The following is a 24814-nucleotide window of genomic DNA, read 5'->3' as shown; positions in this document are numbered from 1 at the left end:
AGGAGACCATTCTTCAAGTTCACATCCATTTTATTGTAGCGAACTTCCACACTTAAAACATCTGCTGCCACAAACACATGGGCCGTTCATTAGGAGCGCTGTTGATGGACACAGATGGAGCAGCAGAACGTCAGCTGCAGTGAAAGTGAAACTTAAATATACGGATCAAAAGATCAATTATCCAACTCGCAAGTCATGGGAAAAAAAAAGAAATCATGGAGACTTTCTCCTGTGCTAGCCCTGCAAAAACATCTGAATTTAGAGAGGGGACACAGAATGATATGAAGGGTCACACACACATTTAAAGAAAGATATGACAAAAAACAAAAACCAACATACACCCTAATTCTGTAGAAAACACAGAACAGCAAAACTTTACAAAAACTTGTGCAGTGTATTCCAAGTCTCATTTATCGAGTTGTATGCTTTGTACTTTGTACCAAACACATACATTTTGCTAAAACATTAAGATTTAAAACACTTCCACTTAGCAGTAGAGCACCCTGAGCATGCAAGTGCATTTCACCTCCACTTAAGCAGAGCTCAAATGCCAGGCATGCTACTCAGCCATGCATGAAACTGTTTGTACTAATGTGTTTTTAAATCATAATGGTTTAGCAAAAATGCACATGTTTGGGAAGTACTGAGCATAAGACTGGATAAATGAGATGTGGATTATACTGCATGAGTCATGTGTGAGTTTATACGAAGAGGTTTTGATATAGTTAAGCTGTACAACAGACCTTGTTTAGTTCTATTCATGGAAAATGTCTGCCTCCTTTGGATTCTCTGTTCACCTTGGAAGGAATTCAAGGTAACACTGGGTGAGCAACTCATACACAAATGGTCACTTAGCAGGTGCGTTATTACTTAACATAAGATAAAACTCCAGTTAGACAAATGCAGTAATATACATGAAGAAATGAAGGAATGGAATTATCTCTCTTGCCTGACAAGTGCTGCTTTTGTTTGAATGTGGATCTAGTTTCGACGGTAAATTAGATGTCCCACCAGACCATCTGTACCCACTTGACAGACGCATCTCCATGCCAGCATCAGCTGAAAAACAACTCGAGGGTAATTCAACCACTACAACGAGCCTCAAGAGGTTATGGAACTCAATGTCCCCTTTCTTTAATCTCAATGTATAGGGAGGAAACAGGATGATTATAAGAGAATAAATATGTTAATTAAAATGTACTATAGTGTAAATAAAAGCATCTCCCCCTGCTCTATTATTGTATAGACAAGCTGACTGTTAATATCCCCCATGTTCTGTTCAGCTTCTGTACTGTGGCCTGTTCCCTTCTATGGGAAGAGCTGTGCTTACATCATAGTAAATTATACAAGAATCTTTTAACAGCCTTTTATCCAAAATGTGTTGGAGAATTTTGGGTTACATGCAAATTATATACACAGTTAATTGTATTGTGTCAATACTGTGATATGAAACTAGATATTATCTTAGATTTTGGATATGATAATATTGTAAGTTTATGTCTATTCATGGATTTGAAGGCTGCATTGAAGTAAAGTGATGTAATTTTCTAAACTTACCAGACTGTTCTAGCCGCTTTATTATTTGCCTTTACCTACTTAGACATTATATTCACGTTACTGATGATTATCATATGTACACAATAATTTATCATTGTGTAAATATTTTGTGAAAGCACCAATTGTCAAACCTACAATATTGTCACAATACAATATCAAGGTATTTAATCAAAAGTATCATTATATGTGCGCGCAGCCCAAATTTAGCCAATATATAATCCGAGAGAGAGAACAGAATCAGGGTTTTCCAACACATTCATTTATTTGTAGTGGCCATTGCACAGGGTCTAAAAGTTTGCTTTCACTCAACTGTCTGCAGCTGCTCCTCTCATCCTTAGATCTGACCACGCTGACTGATCAAATATCCACCTGCAATTAAAACTCTACAAAGTAGAGTTCTGTCTGTGCTGCACTCACGGAAATGCAACAATGTAGAGGTGGACTCAGAATATGTCAGCTATCGCCACATGTAGATGATAATTCTATAGGAAGCAAAAGAATAATAACTGATCTAATAGAAACACTAATTTGCATGCTTGGTAGCCCTGCCTTTTGCTATCAAGCAGTCAGACAAAAATTAATGTGCTCTACTGTGATGATGAAGAGTCCCATTTCAATTTGAGACACTTTAAAGTGCCACTTCTCCACTCCATTAAAACTTGTGTTCAGAGACCGAAATGCGTTACCATGGCACAATGAGTAAATACAAAAAAATGGCTTGAGGCAGCTTGTTAAATGATTATAGGTGACATAATGTAACATGAAATGATAAAGCTGAAAAAGAGCCTCCATTGGGTTTCCATCTTGGGTGGAAAAACAAGTTCATTTATCAGTATGTTTAAAATAAGAAAGGAAGCAGTGTATCAAAACCTAGTCACTCCTATCCAAATATATCTCAGGACTATCAATTGTCACGTCATCATGTGCAATTAGTCATTTCAGGTACCTGGCTTTGGAAAAATACTCTCCAACTAAACCTTTCTTTCAATACTTGAGAACGTTAGTTTTGAAAATGATCCACCAGGGTTTGAGGTATCTCTCATGTGTAATCTTAATCCTAATAAATCCACAAGAACCTCTCTGTTAAATTTTTGGATTATGCAAAATGTTAAGGACAATAGCCAGGCTTAGAAATGGGCTTGTGCTCAGTGGTACAGAATATTTTGATAAGCGTTTCTTCTGCTAATGACTGTAGCCGTGCAGGGAAGCAATCACTGTGTGGAACCAAAAGGAGATTTAAAGTGGGAGTGGGTTTAGGTGATGTGAATTTCACAAAGAAGTGCTTAAGTATGCCATGATTTTAATGGGAATGCATATTATTTTGTTGAAATGATCACACCATTCCCAATAATGTGACTCTGTATATTGTTAGCTGTTGCATTTGTCATGTATTTACCAGGTACTTACCTAAACAGTCTATAAAAATAAAAAAAACAGCAAGTATTCTACATATTAAACTAATATTATTATTAAAAGTATTCTGCTTAATACTAGAGGTACTACTTCACAGTTATAGGCCTCTGCGAACCAGTAAAATTGCACTAATAATTTACATCACTGTTTGTGAAAACATTGATGCTTTACACGTATCTTCTGCAGCACAGATGATCTTTACAATCAGCGCAGTTTCAAGATTAGTTTTACCAACTCAGTATCTGACCAAATGCCCCTCCTTCTCTTTCTGAGTTATGATGTTGAGTAATGTAAAAAGTGTTTTGCAGAATATCAAGATGATGCAGTTAAGTTGGCCTTTGAACTTTTACTTACTAAGGACATTTGTGTGGAATTTGTCGTGATTTGCACATGAATTGTTGACTTATGGCCGAAAAAATGTCTTTTTTGTGAGGTCTACCAAATCACACCAATAAACTGCACAAAATCGAAATTGCATATGCAAAATATTGCACATACATTGCACTTAACACTGTAAAATATTTTCACCAAGTTGGTCATTGCTTATTTTCCCATGTTTTTTAAAAAAAAAAACAATTGCACCAATTTACTCAGATTTCAAAGGTTTAAATACTGAATCATGAATGGCACCTGAAAGCAGGAAAAGGGGTGTAGCTTCAGGTTTCTAAGAGTAAAGGAGCCTGGGAATTCAAGAGTAACCTTTAATTCAACATTTTACATTCTTGTCATTGACCTCCCACAATCCCCACAAAAACCCATCTTAGGTGAGTTGTCTTTCTTGTATGAGACAGTACAAATACAGCCAGAGTTCTGCCACACAACTGTTGCTGTGTTAAAAAGCTTCAAAACACGTATTTTTACTGTAATACACCCAGTCTGCATCCAGCCCATTTCAAATCTCTCACAACAAACTACTAGGGAATAGCTCCAAAATGGAAAGCCCGCAAATATGTGAAAAGATACCACATACTTTAGATAAAAAAGAGCAAAGGACTGAAGATCAATTAACATTTCAACATAAAACAAGTCGATGTGAGATTGCTCAGTGAACATCCTCTGGGAGATTTCAGTGGATCAAAGCAAAAATAACTAACGAACAGCATGTTTTATTTTGATCGGTTTTTTTTTTTTGGTTTTTTTTTTTAAAATAAATTCAATAACTTTTCAGTGCCCATGTTTTTCTCTCACTGCATACATTAACAATACATGTTGTCAGGGCATTCATTGCAAATCAGCAAAATCTAACCCTTTCCTTATGAGAATGCATGTCGGGGAGTGAGTTTGTGTGTACAGCTCGAGACTCACGCTCCACTGCAGTCCGACTAGTCTGGCTTTTAAAAACTAGAGCCGCAGTGCTTTCACTCTGCATCAAAGATCACACACAGGAGAGAGAAAGAGATCGAGAGAGGAAGAGCTGTGTGCTGCTACAATAAATGCCTTTTCACATTAATGCTCTGTCTCGCAAAATGAATACAGTCGGCCAAAGCATTGCATCAATATATGCCTCAGACTGCAGACATAATAAAAGCCGCGAAAGGAGAAAAAAATGTTGACAAAAACACTCACTCAGTCCAACCACATATTTTAAGAAAGTATAGAAATCCTCTGTAAACATGTTTTATCACCAACCGTCTCTGCTATAAAGTCTCAAAAATGGCCATCTCTAAACATATGAATACCACATGCTATGTGGTAGAAGTAGGTAAGAGCAGTCACTGTGTATTTATGTTTGAGGAGGTAAAGATTTGGTAGAGTCAGCCTCTCTGCTGGGATTAACACAGCAACATAAGGATACGCTGAATTAAAATGGCAAAATATCAACTTCACCAACACAACAACCTTTAGAAATCACCATCTGCAGGTGTGAAATTTTAGACATTCAGCACCTAAACTTTGTAACCATGTTATTTGTTGCAGTAATCATCACTGGGATCAGTGATGATTACTGCAACACTTGTCTGATGCGGGTGTAGACTGTGCTCTGCTTTGGAGCAAATTTTAGTTTAGTAGCAAAAAATGGAATTACACCATCCGGGTCCATCATTTGATGACAGATTAAATTTGTGGAGAAGTTATTTTGAGTGTCGCATCCCCTGCAAAATGACTACTTTCTCCATCTGGATTTGATTCATTTGGTCCGATTACACTTTGAAAGTTTTATCTCGATTCAAGTTAGCAGAGTACTAAACCAGAAGTTAGTCATTAAGCCAGCGGATGTTAGCTTCTTTGCAGCACCCAGCCACAATAACTCGAGCAGGCTTGCTTTATGGGCCTCACAACAGAGAAGATCCAGTAGGGGTGAAGGGGAAAAATCATACAGCCATAGAATTGCAATATTTTTGTGTGGCAATATCATATTGTTACACAGATGCCAAGTATAGATTTTTTTAGTTATTTAAATTATGAATATTACAAATAAGAATTAAACCTTTGGTTAGAATGATACTAGAATGATAATCAAAAGCCTTTTCAGTTCACTAGATACATTTTGCTGCAATGAAAATAACTGAAGTAAGATGACCAGAAAAAAATTAATCTTATTAAAAAATACAAATATTGACAAAGTTTTCCTTTGGGGACATAATTTTCAGTTTAAAAAAGGGCAATAAATTGCTATTTATTTTATCACAATACTCATATATCCCAGCATACTGTAACAAAAAAAAAAAAACAAATAAAAATATTGCAGAAATGTCCTCCTCCTCCAGATCTGAAGTACAGTCAGGCTTAACTCTAGGGTAATGATTATCAAATTATGTTTGTTTTTTATCTCGAAAAGTTAAATCACAAACATAAGTCTGTTAATGTTTTTTGTGATGTTTTATAAGAGTGCTCATCTCCAAGTGTGCAAATGAATTCATCAAAATAATCAAGAATAATCATGAAAATTGAAAGATGGCTGGTCCACCAAAGATTAAAAAAAAAAAAAAGAAAAAGATACGAACCGGGACATTTCAGTTTTGCAGATTTTCTCTTTTTAGATGATTAGCCATTTGATAATCTCCATCAAACTCTGAACTGCTTTATTTTATTTAATACATTATAAGTAGAAATATGTTGAGTATATCAAAGTATAGATAGGATATTTGTTTTGAAAAAAACTGGCACAGAATGGCGCAGTCCTTCTTCATTCCTGTGCAGAATGACCTGCTTGGCTGACACAGTTCAACTAATTTGCTGTTCACGCTGTATGTAGGATATGAGGATACTGCACCAAAATAGCAAGTTCAAAGCAAAATGGTAGCCCCCATTTGTTGAATGTGTACAGAATGAAGGAAAACAATCTGTTTCACATGTTAGATACTTGACTGTAGCCTCTGTAGGGCAGCATCCATCAAGGTATTCCCGAGTCTCAAATATTAAAGATAATGGAGAGGCATGTCACCTCTATACTAGTGATAGTAAAGAAAATATAAGTGCAACAGAAAACTGTGTCCACTGCTTTAAAACATGAAATTGTGTGTGATCGGTGTACAAATTTTCACTGTTATTAACATCACTCGATTTTTCAAGAATTGATCCAAAAAACCACAAAGCATGCAGTAGTGTTGCAAGTTAAGATGAGGTTGACTTTCACAGAGACTACATTTAATTTGACTTCTTAAATACAGTAATAAAACTTGACAGCAAAGGTAATGGAAAAGGGGTACTCTAACTTAGCACTGCACTTCCATAAAGATGTGGAACTTGTGAGTGGCTGATTTAAAAAATTTTTTAATCAAAAATAAAGCCAAAGAGCTGAGATGTTCTGACTTCAGAGTCCCTGCCAAAAATGCTTGGTCCTACACTGTGACTTCTAGGGATGTTCTTCAAATGCTTATTTTATTATTTTCCATAATATCAACATAAACCAAGTAAATCAAGACAACACAGCACAAATACAAGACCACACAAAACAACACAGTACAGTCCCCATCCCAATTATGACTTAAGATTTTAGTCCCATCATCGGTACATCAGTGATCACAGAGGGGTCCATTCTAAAGAGCACTGTCCTCTCATTAATGTATAATAGGTTTCGGCAGCCAGTCCAAGAAAGGCTTTCATATATCTATGCAATCCTGGATATTTCCTTTAAGTACAGAGTTAATTTTTTCATGTGGGAAACACTGAAAACCTCTCCCCGCCACATTGTGAATGTAGGAGGTATGTCCTTAATCCAGAGAATGCGAAAGAGAATACATTGCCTTGCAAAAAATAGCAATTTATCAAGCAGTGTTCTTTTCAGAGAGGGAAGTGACATGCTTTTAATGGGTAGGCTCAGTAAGAAGAGGCCCGGTTCTTTCTTAATAGTAATTTCAAAAATATTACTAACTTCTTCAGCTCTATAGTTCCAGAACTGCGAGATGTATTTGCAATGCCGAAAAAGATGGAAGCAATTTTCTAGGGACTTCTAGGGATGGTAATGATGGCCCCCATCATTGGATACTAACCCTCTTCACTGGTGAAAAGATTGGCAAACTTTCTGTCACTACCATTAGTTAGCAATAGCTAACACAGCGGCAGCGGCCAACATCCAACACAAGGCCGTTACATGGTCCCAGCAAACTCTAACCAACGCTGAAATGGCTCGAGTCTGTTGTCAAATGTCCCCATACCACCCCACCATGCCAGGTATCAGTTAATGATTGGTAAAGGAGGGTCAGCCATCTGTTACATTAAAACCCTCAAATTTACCATTCCTAATGACTTCCCAGTTTCTCACACAGGCTTTCTGTTATAAATGTATAGTTTCTGAGCCTGACATAAGATAACATGACATATTTTCTGAGACTTCAGACACTCCTCCAGAGCCACAGAAGACATTAAACAACCCTTTTCAGATATTGAACAGGACTCTATGAGATCAATCAACTATTTGTCATAAGTAAATATGGCGAACTTCCCCTTTAAAAGAAAGTTTTGATTATTATTTAACATAATTTCAAAATATCCTGTTAGGTTCTTGTTATCGAACCTCAAGCATACTTCTGCTCTTTGCAGCTGTAGTGCATCACCCCCTCTTGTTAATCAGAAAAATCTTATCTCATAATCTTTATGGTCAGAGACTCTGCTGAATGTTCCACCGTTCAGTATGCCAAGTCATGCTGACCTAAAGAGGAGCCATGATTCCATCTAATTATCAACCTCAAGGGTACAGCTTTTTCCACTCTCTTATTAGCTTTATAAAGGCCCCATTTTCAGCCTCCACATCAATTTCCCTCGCAGTTAGTCCCTGGCTACAGCAGAAGCAACAGTAAACAACACATTAAAAATGACCATTCCTACATGAAAGGGTGCATCCAATCAATGTTACGCAGTAATTACACAAATTAACAATAAAGTGTGATATTACTTAGGGATTAACGGCATTTGTGGACAAATGGTCTATCAAGGTAGTTTTGTAGGGCTATCAAAAATTCAAACCAGCACAGCTGAGCCCAAGTCCGTCCCTACCCTGAATCATTATATTTCCCAGCCTTGTACTTGGCCTTCAAACCTGAATATTACACAAACCAACATGACAACAACTGAGATGAAGTGGCCCAATCCATATTAAAAGTGTTGTTCTTTTATCCTGTCTGCACACAGGAAGGTTGACGAGACAGAAGTACATTATCTCTTGGAAGGGCTGATATTTCAAACAGGAGGTGTCTGGATGAGAGTGGGGGCATCAGGCAGGTTGTATTACCATGCCGTTTTGTGTTGGTGCTCTAAATATAGTCAACTGGGGCTGAGTTCATGTGCAATGTCAGATGCTGGCGTGTTCCTCAGACTTGGTAAATACTGCAGGCAATGACCTGGTGCCATATCTTTTGACATTTGAAAGAAGTGTTAGGAGAGTCAAACTTCAATGCTTTGCTAAGAAACGGATACCATGCACAAACCAAGAATTTGCCAATGAATCTTTGGCGTTCAAAGCACTTCAAGAGAAATTTATTTTACACACCACAAGATAGAGAGATGCAGAATCATTCCTTGTACAGTTAGTAGCTTGGTACTCTTTTGTAACAGCAAAAAAGAGTCAGATAAGTGGTTTCGGTCAGCTGCACTCAACAGACACTGCCCTTCTCAAGAGTCTCAAAGAGACTCAGAGACAAAAGAGTTTCCCAGTTATCACAGTTTCTGATGGTTATGTCCTCAATTTGCTTTGTTTTTGTTGACAGCTTACAACTCAAATACATTCAATTTAATACAGTAAGGCAGTAATAAAGTAAGGCAGAAAATTATCATATAAAAATAAATCAAATCAAATCAATCAGTCAAATCAATCATCAATGTTCAGCATTTTTGCAAAAAACAATAAACTATATAATTAAAGCGATTATGGAAATTGTTGCTGATTAATTTTCTGTTGATAGATCATAATTTATTTTAGCTCTGGTGGATTTTGTAAAAACCCTTCACATTTCTCAAAGTACAGTGGTGAAAAAAAAATGGATATTGCCACAAAGACTGGATGTAGGCCTTGTATTTGCACTATTAATGAAAAATTGATGATGCCCAGCCCCAATCACAACAGGAAATGAAATGGCTAGGGACAATTAGTTGAGAGGCGAGCATAACCACAAAGCTTTTGACATCACACATTTTGCCAGCATACAAAAAGTAGTCATCAACAGTCTGTACAAGGCTGTTTTGTGTAGGTAGAGTAAAAAAATGCTGTGGATATAATAAAAACAGGAAGACAGACGTACAAAGTAAGAGAAAAACAAAATAAAATAATGAGTAAGGGGAACCTGGCTGCACCAGCTGCCTCCTGCAGTCTCTCTTAAAGCTGGTGCCTGTTAGCAGAGCATCTAAAATAAGGATGACTGGAGCCGAGGCTGTGAGCTGACTGCGAGAAAAACACTATGACTCAGACAATGTCTTGCGGCTGAAGTTATTTGTATTGCTGGACAAGGTGCTAGTTTAGAGGGGAAAGAAGTGGGCTTTTGGCCAAAAGGTCACCAGCGTGAATCCCCAGACATGGAAAGGTCGAGGGATAGAAAAGACAGTGGCAGGAAATCTCCCCTCCCTCAACAACTGCTGCCCTTAGGCAAGGCACTTAACTGACTGAGCTGCTCACTGACAAAAACAGCAGAGGACTGAGGTTGTACCAGGTCACCTAAATCTGAATTACTGCATCAAAGTGTGGCAGTGTTTGTGCACAGTCAGCCTTTCCAGGATTAATAACGGTTAAAAAAAGTCAGGTGGAATAGAACATCCACTCTCTCAAAGCTCCAGGGGCTGCCAGCTGTCTGCCTCCAGGTTTGTGTCCTTTTCAGCAGGACAAACAAAGGAAAGATCAGAGGGAGCGATTCTACAAATGAGCACGAAACTGATTTAATCCTAAATGTTCTGGGGGATTTGATGCACTTCTAAAAAGGAAAAGGATTATCACTGCACTCTCATGGAGGTATCATTGAAACCTGAGTAAAAACAAACCAGCTGAGCTGCAGCCTGAGCCTTCCTCATTCATCAGTTTGCAGCGGCCTGTTTGAACTACAACAGCCCAAAAATGCTTATCTGTACTGTTCTTCAAATGTGAAGAGAGAGGACAAAGAGTCCTTGAAGTAAGGAGTTAGAAACAAACACCTAACATCTATGACGAAGCAAAATTCTTCAAAGGAATGGTTGTGTACTTTTTGATAGGAAAGATAGGTCATTTAAAACTTAACTCATACTGTTGTTAGATATGCTGTTGCTTGAGTTTTCTTAACATTGTAATGACTTTTATGACCATTACCTTTTTACTCAAACTTAAATTGAAATTGAATTTTGTTTTGGTAAAGAATCAGCACATACCTATTCAACAAAAGTTGTAAATTAACAAAAAAAAAAAAAAAAAAAGAACTTTTAGGTTTGTTTTTTTTTACCTTGATTGTTCCCTCAGCATTAATGTTCTCTAGCCAGAACAAACTTTTTAGTTCCTAGTAATGATGTAAGTACTTTGATTTGATTAATTAGCTGTTGCTTAGTATCCTGTCTTTCTTTTTAGGTTTTCAGGGTTTCCCTCACATTCATTTATTTAAGGCAGCCCACCGCAATTACATCATTTAGTCATTCATTTACCACAATCTTGGAGGGCATAGAGTACTCTGGGCGCAGTTGGAGAAGCAGAATGCCAGGCACAGTTAAAGTGAAAGTCAACTGATAGTGCTGGATCTTTACTTTCGCTCCTCTAACCGCTTCTCTGTGATCACCTCTAACCCTGTGATTCAAACTCTTCAAATTACTGCTCCAACTGCACTACATTCACAGATCCACAAAAACAGATGAATTTAGAAAGGGCAGACAGAATGATTTTTTAAAAAAAAAAGAGAAATATGCTCACAAGTCATAGTAAGAGTGGGTTAGGTCATTCCTTGGCTATCCTTGAATTCACATATTTGCTTCTGGTTTCCCTTGAATGACAAATGCAGACTACCACTGCCTGCTGCTATGGAAAGCTATTTCCTCTTACGCAAGCACAGAGCATACATGTCAGCTGGCCATGGGCTGTAGTCTTTAAAGTGCAACAAAAGGCCAAACAACTGTCTACATTTGCCACCGATAGTTCTTTGATACTGGTTTGGTGTGTCAGGGCCTATGCTTGTTATCTTAGAAACTTGGAAAACAAATTCAGCAGTACCAACATGTTATATGTTGGAGTTGGGCAGATGTCTTAAATCATGGAAGAAACTAGGCTTGGGTATACCAGGGTATAAAGAAATCCTGAAAGTATGTTTTTCAACTCCCTACATAAATACAGGCACTCCTCTTTCTATGAAACTCATTGTATGTAGTGCACAGCTTGCACCACCAGAGCTTAGCCTCTGGTCTCTATTGGTGGAACAGGCAGCTGAAGCTGAAAGACACAGCGTCCGCCTAGTGGTGGAGGGAGAAGTTACAGGACTGTAAACAGCCGGCAGCCAGAAGATAGAGAGAGACTGCGTTTTTTTTGTTTGTTTTTTTTTTACATCTAACTTGATGATTTAAGGATTTATTTTGACCAAACCGAAGCTGGTGATTGTTGGAGTAGTGGACTTACTAACAAAAGATACCAAGACGGTTTAGGTGGGTTTTATTTTGTTTGAGTTTGAATAAAGTGTGTTTTATGACATGTTAAAAAGCCAAAAAGGCACCTCACACTTACACCACCATATACCCATGCCCCAGAGAAATTTCAGGAAGTTATGAAAAATCAGATACCAACCAAGCCTGGTAGAAAGTTATTGTATCTGCATTTGTAGAATATAAGATAATTAAGTGCTCCCTTCAGTAGTGCACCCCAGAAGCTGATGGTGTATCTCCTAGCAACACCAGCCCTTAAATTTTGCTCGACAGCTGCCATGTCAAACTCACACCCAGAGGCTTGAACCTGAAATTCGTCCGTAACGTCTTCATCTTTCGAAAAGTGGAGAATATGCACAATAGCTGCAGTATCATTAGAACTTCTTACACACAAAGTCAGAAGAATATTTTGTGTTTGTATTTAGCAGTAAAAAATGATAACTTTTTAGTTGCTCCTTGACTGTGTTCATGGTGGTAATGCATTCAAATGTTTCTTTTCCAGTTTCTTTCTCTCTCCTAACAAAAACAATGTGCTTTTTGCTGCAGAAACTTGAGTGCAACCTCCAAACCGAGTATGATTCTACACACATTAGTCGAGACAAGCTCTTTCAAGGGAAGCTACTGAGAGTCAACAAAGCATCTGAAGAATTCTTAGCGGCCACAGTGGGGAACTATCTGACACACCTTCTTCACAGCTCATCAGTGCAAGCACGTTTTACATCCACTACCACCGAGCTACAAGTAAATCACAAGTAAAACTACAGACTCTATTAATGCAACATTTCCCATTACGGCGCTCCAAACCACACCATCACACACCCACCTGGCAGCGAAATGGGTGACAGCTCGTTATAGCCCCCGAAGGAGGCATTGCGGATGAGTTTGCGTCCGTCCGGGTGTGGAGGTCGAAGCGATGCAGAACCGCCGCACGTGGAGAAACGGCGGCGACCCAGCAGGCCCTCCTCTTTCATCATGGGGCCGACGGGTGCTCCCTCGGTGTGTGGGAGGAAGGGAAGGAGGGAGGGGTGGGGGAATGCTGAGGAAACTAGAGGGTCGAGGGGGGGTCGGGAAACAGTCCGATCCGTCCCACGCAGCTAGTGAGCCAAGCGAATAAACCAATACACACAAACACACACACACAGAGTAGCTCAGACACTGAACAAGTGCAGTATGCTGTTTTCCTCTACGCTCCCTTCAGCACACTGCTTCCTCTCTCCCTCACACACACTCTCTCTGTGCTCTGTGAGTGTGTGTGAAAGCAGCAGCCAGTAAGTACTTAATAACGAATAAACCGAGCCCCTCCTACTCCCTCTCCTCTGGATGGGTAGGAGAGCTGCATGTTAGCTCGGAAAGAGCCCTTATGTTCCACATCTCATCTTTCTCTTCTGGTCAATCTCTCGCTACATTTTCAATTCTGGATTTTAGACTCAAAGGGACGCTCCACTGCTTTTGAAGACATTTTTATCATACTTACAATGAAAGTACAGCTAATAAACGTGTCTGTGCTCATTTTGATGTATCAAACAAAACCGTACCACTTGTGTGAGTCTGAACAGGTTTGTGTGAGCCACATATAAGACAACAGATGAGCAAATGCAACATGCAGAGGCATAAGCTCAAGCTGCTCTGGATACTCCTCCCTTATAGCTATTTGCTAACACAGACAGGTAGCAGCTAGTGTGGCTGTCAAACAGACTGCTCAACAAGCAGCATCAGTGCTGCCAGCTAGGGAGGTACCAGCAAAGCCACTGGGAGCAGAAAAGCAGAGCTGACAAATAAAATTTGGATCCAGTTGCCAACCAACTCCAGTCAGTAACATGAGTTTCACCAGAGTGTTTTTGCCAAATGCTGCCAGTTCTGAGGAAGTGCATGTTTGGGTGAGAAATGGGAGGCAACTGACTGCTCCACTTATTGTAACTATGCTTATTGAGTCAGAACCCATATTTACCTAATTTTTGATCTGAACTAGGGCGCTTCAGCATTACATGATTTTTTGCTATTACTTCCATTTCAGAGCAGGAGTGATTACTTGCTTAGAGTCCCCTAATTATCGTGATTTACTTGCAAAAAGCTATTTAAGCTTAAAAAAAGCTGTACTTGCAATAGTTTTCAGGCCAGAAAGTAACAACTTTGATTCCAAATATGGGATCACTTTATCCAAACAACACCTATTTGGAAATTTGCACCAATGTTTTCGTAGAAATCCATTCACTGTTTACAACACCAACTAGCGCAGCAAACGCTGAGCCAGATAAAAAAAAAAAACATCTGCTCACAACAGCTGCTAATGTGTTATTGCATCACATAACTCTTCAAAAGTTGAGCGGATCATCTGGAAGTTGAATCCACAATTCCTCTGTGAAATCGTGGACTATCACCTCCCAGAAATCCCTCATACGTGGCCGCTCCAATGCATGAGGGGCTCGTCTTTCTATTATGGCTCGCATAACATGCCTGCGTCGCCTTTGATTGGAAATAATGACGGCTAGTGCGGTGGCTGCAATAGAAATAAACCTGCTAATATTTTGAACATCAATCGCCATGCTTCTTGGAATGTTATTGCAAAAAAAGAAATCACATAACATCACTTAATTGAAAGTCGAAATATATAACAAAAATAACGTAATATAACAAAAAGTCTTTTTGGGCCGACTGGCATCACGTGACACAGCTAGAAATTGTAATTCTATGTCAAATCGGCTTCAAACCCCAGCTGTGCCCCTGGGGCTTGGCCCTGACACACTCACTTCCCAGGCTGGTGTGGTGAAGGTTTACGACGGTGAAACATCCATGCAATACGTATTGGAACATGTGGGCACTGTGGTTTAAGCTCTGTGCAGAGAAACAATGTCTCCATTAATATGAAAGGCTCTTAAGATCTTATTTTGTTAATGGCCCAAACAAACCACAAGTTCTCGATGAATATTCACATTAATAGCCGTGAAATGTCCCTTTAAGACACTATTATCACACTATTCTCTTGTATTTATCACTCAGGTAAAAAAGCTTATAAACTATGCTATATAGCTAATGTAACACACACATACACACACCGGCACATACAATCACAAAACATAGGCTCTGCTGAGGACAGAAGGAAGCACTTGATCGCACCTGTGCTCAGGTGACCCTACTATATCCCCCAGACATAAACCAATTACTTTCACCCACAGGCTACTTATCAAGCCAACAAAAAACTGCATCTTTGTTATACACTATTTATTCACTACAGTGCCAGACAGAAAAGGCTCCAGTGTGACACTCACTGAATGCCGCATCGAAGCGCGTGCTTCCCATTGCTGAAACCGAATGCTTTGTCTGTGACCGAGCAGGTGACACTGACTGTAAATTGCTTTGTTGGCAGACATCTGTGACGCACTTAGGACACTGTTTCCTAGAAATGTTATCTCCATGGCGAGAAGCCAGCTGTATTTTCATATGTGGCTCAGACCAAACAAAAAGCTATATCTGGATTTGTTTCAGACGTCTTTGAGAAACTGAGCCTCTTTGCATGCTGTAAGTATCCATTATATGTAGTTTTTGAATTTTTAAAAATGAAAAACTTGCTCAGCTGTTGTGCTGAAAGCTGTGAAAGATACTGAAGGTCATCAGGATGGTTCACACCGAGTGAAAAGAAAGTGTATCTTGAAAAAGGCTGCGGAGGTTACTGTATATCTACAGAAATGAATCAGCCTGGCATTGGGCCTCATCTTTGAAACCCAATCTGCTGTTGACCCGTCTACAGTATTTTACTCGGGGTTCAGACACATTTTTACCAATAAATTTACATGACTTTCGGGCATATTTTAAAGACCATACATCCTTTGAAACCACCATCAATACTCCTTATTGGTTCTTTTTCATTCAATTTAATTGTTCAGAACTGAACAATTAAATATGACTTAGGGACTGTTCATTATTTAAAAAAATCACACCTTATATCACAACCAGAAATCATCATTGGATTTTTAACTTTCGGAAAGTACTTGAACACATCATGTGTTATCATACTGGATTTTGAAACAAAATTACATAACTTTACCAAAACTTTAGGGCATATTTAATTTTCCAAAACTTTTCCAGGCGTGGAATTGCTGTTTACAAATTCCATGACTTTACCAGTTTTTTTCTATGACTGCACATTCCTTGTTTACTTAATCGTTTTAGCATGTTAAAAACATATAGCTTTCTGTTGGCACCACTCCACGCCCTGCTACCAACTGTCCATGGAGACATCCAAGACAACACAGAGAAGTGTTAAAACAACTAAAACAACTATCCCCGAGCCAACTGATGAGTCTTAAAATGGATAAATGTGCGGCTCTGCCCGTCTGACTCACACATGCTTTATTAGCACAGGTAATTAGGATGTTCTGTATGTATAATTCAGATCCCAGACCTAATTAACCTGCTTGCAGAGGAAAAGTGTCTAATTTTTTTCTGCTCCAGTGGCATTTAAGAGGCACTTGTGCAACATTAGCTAAGTATAGTCATCATCTGGGTCATTTCTCAAGTTATTTCCAGTGAAGTTAGGGCCGACTCTTGTTAATGAGTTTGGATTCTGGCATAATGTACCTTCACGACATTCACTAACTGAACAAATAGAGCGTATCTATAGACCAGCATGACTTTCAACTAATGGAAACATTCAGTCCAACCTTTTGTCTTTGCTTTTAAGATATGTTTCGCAAGCATGAATAAAACATGATCACACATTTTACACATTTCATCTACTTTCATTTCTTCTCTAAAAAGCATTCCTGTCGCAGGGACGTACAGAACCACTCAGCGTACAAATGTGAGCATTGTTTGAATATTAGCTCTTTGGCTAGACGAGTCGGATGGAGTTACCCGTGCACCACGTCTACCTGCTCCAGTGCTTTAAGTCTCATGTGTATCAGGTGAGCTGGTGTCAGGTATTGGTAGTGCCGCTGTGCCAAACTGGCTGGTGCAGGTGTGAGTGAAGATCTACAGTACAGCTAGACTGTGGAACAGTAACCCAACACAGGTATTCAAGGAAGGGGCCAAAGTTTTTACTACATTTGCATGTTGCAGGACTTGATTTCAGAAACAATACTGTGCCTTTTTTTATTAGCAATGCTCGAGCGATGGCAAATACAGTCAGTCAGTCTGTCAGTCAGCCCACCACTTTGGCCTGAATACAAAATATCTTGACTATTGGATGGACTGCTATGAAATTTAATAGCAATTTCCATGGTGCCCAGAAAATGAATCCTGTAGATTTACTCACTTCTCCAGTGCCACCATGAGTTTGATATTTTTGTTTTTGAGTGAAATGTCTTGACAACTACAGAATGGATTGTCACGAAATTTGGTGCAGACACTCATGCCAACTGAAATAACTTTGGTGACCCTCTGACTCTCCATCTGGTCAAAATCTCTATCAATCTGATAAAACTTGAACAAATACCTGTAAAACTAATGTTAATCCATCTCAGCTATCTGTTTTGTTTAGTGATAGTTGGCAAATGTTAGCAACAAGCTAAAGCTAATCTTACTTAAATGCCAAAATATCCAAATATCTATACAGCATTTTCCCTATTCTGAAGCAGTGCACTGCCATGAATCCATGACCGTGGTTAGTGTCTGTGTTTAGTTCACGTAATAACAGCAGGACAGTCGGATGTGTGTTTTCTTAACTGCTAAAGTCTGCTGAACAGGTGAAGAAAAGATAAAGTTGTTGGTAGGCTCCCCATTACAAACAGGCTGGTTAATAAACAACTTTTTTAATGTGTTTACAGATTCTGTGTTTTTGTGTTTTTAGCTGTGCTAGACCAGAGAATAATTTGTTAAAACAGATTAATGATGGTGTTTTGCTCTCACTGTTGTCCAAGAAGTTTGCTTGAAGTCATGTTAACAGGGTTTCATGTGGAGTGTGCACTGGGCTGGATTCAATTTAAAAATAGCCTTTAAAATGCTACACTGCTTATCAGCAGCTGTGAATATTGGTTAAGGACAGTGTATAATGTCAGTTTGATGTATAATGACGACTGCTCACTTTAATACTTTTTTGATTTTAAGAGTAAGAATTAATTGTTTTAAATAATTTTCTATTTTTAGAACCTGCCAATGCAATAAAGGTTATTTAACTTTTTTCCTCAAAACAAGGACCTTGGTTCCTTCCTGTTTTTTCAGCAACTCATGAATATTTCACCCTTTAAAGCAAAAAATATAACGAAAAGGCAATGAGCAGATTTAAGAAGAAATAATCCAGAAATTTGCAAGAAATATATATATATATATTTTTAAAAAGTACAAGAAAATTACCTGAAAGAAATTAGCAGCAATTAGTCATTAGTTTAAAAAATAGAAATGAAAAAAAAGGAAAGACATTAAAAAACTACTTAAAGTTAAAGCCATTCTGTAAAAATCATTTTAAATATATCGTTATGATATTTATATAAATAGTTCTCTGGAAATTTTACCCTAGCTTTTTATAGTAATTTCTTGCAGTTTGAGGCGCATTTCTTTCCCAGTTCCGCAGTGCCTTTTTTGTCATGCTTTTAAGAAAATCAAATCAAGTGTCGGAGGTTTCAAAGGTTTAAATACTTGTGAAAGAGCCTCAAAGTGTTAAATTTGAGAATGGAATGAGCTCTGATGGGAACACAAAAGTCAGAACCACCAGTGGATGATGATCTTGCTTTGTTGTCAATCAGAAAAGCTATAGCGAATCAAATATTTCTAACAGCTCGAAGAAATTCAAGCAATCTAACCATGTCTACATAGCAGACGACCTATGACACAGTAACCCATGATCAACAAAACATCTGATACCATGTAGTGCAAGTGATCCAAACGCTGCAGACACTAGGTCACATGCAGACAAATCTTTCTAGTCTTACAGAAAGGCCACACGGAGGACCCTGTAAGCCTGGGATTAGCTCTGCAACAAAGAGGCTTTTTGAACACTAGCCTAAAGGCATCTTCTGCTCTATTCCTCTCCTCCTAGTGTCACTGAGACAACAGCTCGGCACTTTGAAGAATATAGCAATCAAGGGTCTTGATTTTGGGCACATTTGGTGAGTAAAAGCCATCTCAACCTGATGTGATTTTCTCTCTGTCCTCATAAGAGCCACCTCACATATCAATGCACACATAAAGAAAGCAATGAGGTCAGAAATTGGTTAACGGGAATTGAGGGGAGCAGGTACAACTACACACAAATGTCAAGCACTAACAAGCTCTACCTCGCAAAGAGGTACTACTTCACAATGTACCTTTGCTTTCCTTCAGGCTACAGACTTAAAGAAAAGTGTCCCAAGGTCAAGTGACAGGACTCCAATCGCCCCAACCATGCTAAAATCCCTCCCGCTTTAGATCCACGTTTTGTCAGTCCATGCAAGCCTTTGGCCGTCCGAGCACAGCTCAGGCCCAAAGGCCAAGATATCCTCCATCGCTTCGTTCTGTCCTCCTTTACTTCCACCGACTTGTCATTATCTCCAGTAAATATCTCTGTGGTCGAGCCTTGTGCCTCTTAGCGCTCGGGCCTCGCAGAGCTTGGCTGCTCATTGGATAAGAGCGTGGACAGAAGAAGCAGCGCTAGCTTGGCACTGGCTGAGGGTGCAGATAAGGCCAGCCCCCTCCATGTAGTTAACCCCATCTGACAGGGCATAATCCCTGAGGCTGATCTTAAATCCATGCTGACCCAACCTGCTCTGTCGCTCTGGCACTCCCTCGCTTTCCACCTCTTCTCTACAGTCAACTGACATCCATTTAAATACATTCTTCATTACTTTCTTTTTTTTTTCATTTTCTACTTTATATTTCTAAATTCTCTGACTATCTTTTCATCTTCATGTCATCATTCCAATCCTCCCCTCTCTCTCACCTTCCAGTTCAGGTAGAGTTTCTGTTTACCTGGAAGGACGACAGCAACTCAGTGAAAGGCTGTTAAAGCGAGCGCAGCTTCAAAGCCGATTGAGGAAACCTTATCAAACAACCTCCTTCTTTTATTTTTCTTCTCAGTGAGTCATAAAGAGAAGAACAAAACTTAGCTCTCCAGCTACAGTATTAAAGCAGTCTGAATGATAAACCAAAGAAAAAAAAAACTAAGAAAAATATATCAGCCAACATTCTTTTTTTCCAATAAGATAAAATGAAAATTCAGTTATGTGCAGGGTTTCCCACACATTAATTTATTTGTGGCAGCCCGCAATTATATCTGCTGCCACATATTGATTTTATATTTTTGGAGTTGGAGTGTTCTTAGGAGCACTATTGGAAAATATATACATTTGGTTATTGAATGCACCACAATCTTGTGATACAGAGTGTACTCTGGGCACAGGGGGAGCAGCAGAATATCAAGCACGGTGAAAGTCAAACCTAACCATTAAATTTCACTGGGTCTAAAAGTTTGCTTCTGCAGCAGCTGCTCCTCAATGACATTTGAACTGTTCTCTGGTGGACACATGGCTTGTCGTGTCAGGAGACTACAACAATATCTCTGAGTAAAATATATCTGTAAAAAATTTACATCAGTTGATAATATTGGCTATGGGTGTAACGATTCTCCAAATCCATGATTTTGTAGATTAACTTTCTAAATTAACTTTACAGAAATTAACTGAATAACAAATAAAGAGAACCAGTCTACGCATTGCTGACCACTGGATAACCACAATGTTCCCACTAGTAATGCACAGGTTAGGGTTTTTTGACCCTGCACCCACCCATCTCATAATTTGAGTCAATCCACATTGCCCAACTCAGAAAAATATGATCCACAAACTGTCAACTTTATGCACTATAGTTGTACTATTTTTTAGGACTGAGGACTAAAACAAGGACAGGGGCGGGGGTAAGTCACACAGACGACAGAACTTCCAGAACTGTTATACTCCTAATATTAACTGAGCCAAAATATCAGTCAGGCTGGAACATAGACTGTATACGTGGTTTCCAGCACATTCAGTTATTGATGGTGGCCCGCCACAATTAAAACATCTGCCATTCCAAATAGATTTTCTATTTTTGCTGCTGGAACATTCATTAGGAGCACAGTTGAAATGTGTATACTGTTTGATTATTCATTGCACCTTTTTCGGATGGCAGAGCGCACTCTGAGCACAGATGGAGCAGTAGAAAGTGTAATTGTGTTGGGTCTAAAAGTTTGCATCCACTAATGAACAGCTGCTCCTCTCATCCATCAATCTAAACTAATCAGCTCTGAATACAAGGACAGATCAGTTATCAACACTAAAACTCAAAAACTGCTGCTGAGGAAAAAAAGAATTAATGAAGAACTCAGCCTGTGCTGTATTCATGGATAAAAAACCTTTGAATTTAGAGAGGGGGCACAGAATGATATGAAGGGACACAAATGCATTTAAAAGAAAGAAAAAGTGAAAGTCCACCACTGTGGTCTGTGGTGTTTGTGACCACTCCACTGTCATGGAGTGGTCACAAACACCACCCACTCCATGGCAGCGGCTGGTATATGGGGCAAACTAAAAACTCAAAGTACACATTAAATACATTTTTTCCAAAGAGTTTTTTGTCATTTTAGCTAGTTAATATTACCTTGATTTTTGTTCAAGTGTTTTATGACAAGTTTGGTTTGAATTAGTCATTTGATCTATAAAAAGGAGATATGATATACAGATTGACAGCTGTATGTGCCAATTTGTGTGGTTGCTATCAGTGACACTGCTTGCAATTGGTATGACGGGCCTATGAACGGGAACTGGATACCGTGGAGATCGCAGTTGTGCAGATTCTAAATTACGTCACTAGTACAAAATGGAAGTGGCCATATATACTGTCTATGGGCTTAACTGACATCACAAAAATATAAGCTGTATAAGCTTTAATTCCTCTTCATTTACTATTAACTATTGTTGGGTAGAGTTTCCCTGTTATTAAAATAATTCCTCCAGACTTCCCCCCAAGTCAAAAGACATGCAGGTTGGCTTAATTGACTACTCTAAATTGCCTATAGGTGTTAGCGTCAGTGGTTGTCTCTATGTCAACAAGGGTTTAAAAGGAGTGGTTACATGTGATTACATACAGCAGATTAATCAGTCGAAGAAGGTACTTCAGTCCTGTAGTACACTCAAATGTTCTAACAGAACTAATGAGAAATACCCTCTAGAAATCACGCATGTTGTTTATTGAGAAGCATCTAGTTACTAAAACAAGCTTTGGAACATAACTACCGTCATACTCGATCTTCACACCTCAGCTGTGAATTTTCTCACAACTCCTACAATCTTCTTCTCGATTCAGAAATAACTATGTCAGTACAGCAGCTGTCACCTTGTGACTCTGAGTATGTTCTTCATCAAACAAGTCACTTATGACTGCAGTCTAAGACAAGAAAGGACAGGGTCTTTAAAGACTGGCTGAGAAAAACAAATCACAGGACACACTGTCATCACTTTGACGCAAGACCAAGGGCTACTTGCAGTAAAATCAGTTGCCATGGATACCCATTTTGTGCTGCAGGGAGTTGAGGGTCAGAAAAAAGCTTCCATGCTGACTGTTGCTTCACTGATGAAGCCACTTATGCTTGAAGGTTTGCTGCTGCTGCATCAGCACACACACACACACTGGATATGATTTGCCAATTTTATTATACTAATATGAGTCATCTGGACATAACAGTGTGCACAACTGATTCAAGACAACTATGCAAAGGAGGTCTTCACCTACCTGTGTACAATGCATAAATACATGTATTTCTCTTGATAAATGAACATGAACAATGATGGTCACACACATCGGCACGTCTGATACACTATTTGACCAGAGAGAGGGCAAAAGTTAAACAGAACAAGCTTTAAAAGAAGCTATCACGTGATTGATGTGGGATGCATACAAAAAGACACATCTCACAGCTTTGTTGGGGAGTAAAATGTGCCATATTTGTATATAGTGTGGAGGTCAAAAAGAAGGGATGTGTTATTATTTCTGTTATGATCACTCCCTCTTGTGGTCAGGAATAAGCTTACATCTTAAATTGTATCTTACATGATTTCATGTGACAAATAAATTGATTGGTTTTAGAAACCTGGGCACACTGACTTAAATTCAAATCAAGAACATGGGAGGAAGGCCATGAGAAACTTCACAATTAATTACCAAAATTAGTAAGAAATTATTAATAAGTTACAAAAATTTAATTGAAATTTAGCACACAAAAAAGAAAAGAAAATGGTAAAAAAAAAAGACATGAAAAAAGTGCAAAAAAAAAGTAATTGTAATTAATTTTTTATATTACTATTTTAAAAATATTTTTCTCTGTGTCTGTTTTTCAAAAACATAGGAACAAGGCAATGATCAACCTAATTGTAAAGAAATTAGTAAAAAGTACAAGAAAAAACCCTAATAATTAGAAACAAAAAACCAAACCAAAGCATCAAGATTCACATAGCAGAACCTGACTATTTAAATCTGAGAAGATATACAACACTATGAGTGTACGCCAAAAACTTTGAGTTCACTAACCACAGCAGAGAATCCACAAGAGGGCACTACAACACAAGAACAACATCTTAGCAGTGTAAAGGGTGATGTAAGACCCTGACCAAATCAAGCATTGAGTGTATTTCTCCGCAGTCCTCTATTTCATTTGTTCTTAATGCGTGGTCTCACTGGGATCCATAGTACTATGACTGTTATTAGACCACACTATGTGTGATTAACCAGACCATTTAAAACCATACAATTAAACTGAAATGACCGAGCTAAAAGGTTACGGGCTCTCACAGATCAACATCAAGACTGTGCAGCACAAACACAGAGGATCTGAACCTGATCACCTGCAGGTTTGTGCCTGAGCATCAGCAGACAGGCAGGCTGAGAAGCACTTATCTAGAGAGTATGAGTCATTGTTTCCCTACCAGGAGTGTCTGGGAAAGGTACAGACTAAACACAACACTGACAGCTGTCCTGGGGATAGAAATATCCACTGTTACCGCTTTTAATTGTTTCACAGTGAAAACATAAACAAGGATGAGGACATATCAGCGAGCGTGTCTTTGATACATGTAGTTGGTGCTGTTATCTGGGGCATGGCTTGTCCATGTTCACTGAGACACGCGGCTGCTGCTGCTCTGATCCAGTCTATGACCTTTCTGGTGTTGAAAGGCCGCTCTGACCATTCAGCAACCAATTAATATTCATGTGTTCTATCAGGACAACTGCTGCAGAGGGGACAGAATTATTTGGCTTTCAGCTTTTCCGATTTTGGTTTCACTGTATGATGCACTTTTTGTTAAGAGTTTGTTCGTATGAAAAGTGCTATTACAGTCGGATTGATTGATTGAAAATACATTGAAATAAACAATCCGAATTGACAGTGCGACTGTTCAAAGGGCAAAATGATCGACTTCGATTGTGCAGCAACCCATGCAGCAAGGTTGCTGATGCCTGGACACACAATATGATCTGATCATTTACAAATGATAATGCGGAGAGTCCGTCTTAAAGATCTGATTTGAGAAGCAAACTCTGTCCGCAGTCTGAACGTGGCCATAAAGTCTCTGTAAAGTCAGTAAACCCACACTATCTATCTACAGCCTGCTAACGTTAGTCACCTTAAACTGCTGGTTATACCAGATTAAGTAAGACTGCAGCAACAAAACTGCTGACTGCTACTGAACAGAGCAGAGTGTGATTTATTATTCATGAACTCAGTTTTTCATTTGAAAGAGGACAATTTTTTTATTTTAAATAAAACATTGTGTGAAATATCTACAGGAGGTGTTGAATTTAATTAACAGTAGAAGAAAAGTAAAGTAGAACCTATTATTATTTGGTGTGATGGAAAGTATCTGTTAGCAGATGTATATCATGTCTACATATA

The 24814-nt window shown here is 38.7% G+C and overlaps 1 protein-coding gene across 9 annotated transcripts in view; it reads right to left on the bottom strand.

The window, feature by feature from the left end:
* The window catches only part of osbpl8 (oxysterol binding protein-like 8), a 114575-nt gene that overhangs the window by 27220 nt on the left and 62541 nt on the right, over positions 1–24814 (bottom strand). Inside the window, exon 1 of one of the 9 annotated variants that reach the window (XM_042511528.1) lies at positions 12809–13069. The exons of 7 other annotated variants lie outside the window; for them this stretch is intronic. In XM_042511528.1, coding sequence (XP_042367462.1) covers positions 12809–12959 — 151 coding nt within the window. In that variant the 5' untranslated portion in view covers positions 12960–13069. Of the gene's footprint in view, positions 1–12808; positions 13070–24814 lie in introns of those variants that run through there. One more of the 9 variants, XM_042511522.1, reaches the window with a different exon arrangement.

This window comes from Plectropomus leopardus, chromosome 22, assembly GCF_008729295.1.
Source record: "Plectropomus leopardus isolate mb chromosome 22, YSFRI_Pleo_2.0, whole genome shotgun sequence".
In the NCBI taxonomy this organism is placed as follows: Eukaryota; Metazoa; Chordata; class Actinopteri; order Perciformes; family Serranidae; genus Plectropomus; species Plectropomus leopardus.
The sequence above is the reverse complement of the archived record's forward strand: the minus strand, read 5'-3'. Positions and strand labels throughout refer to the sequence as shown.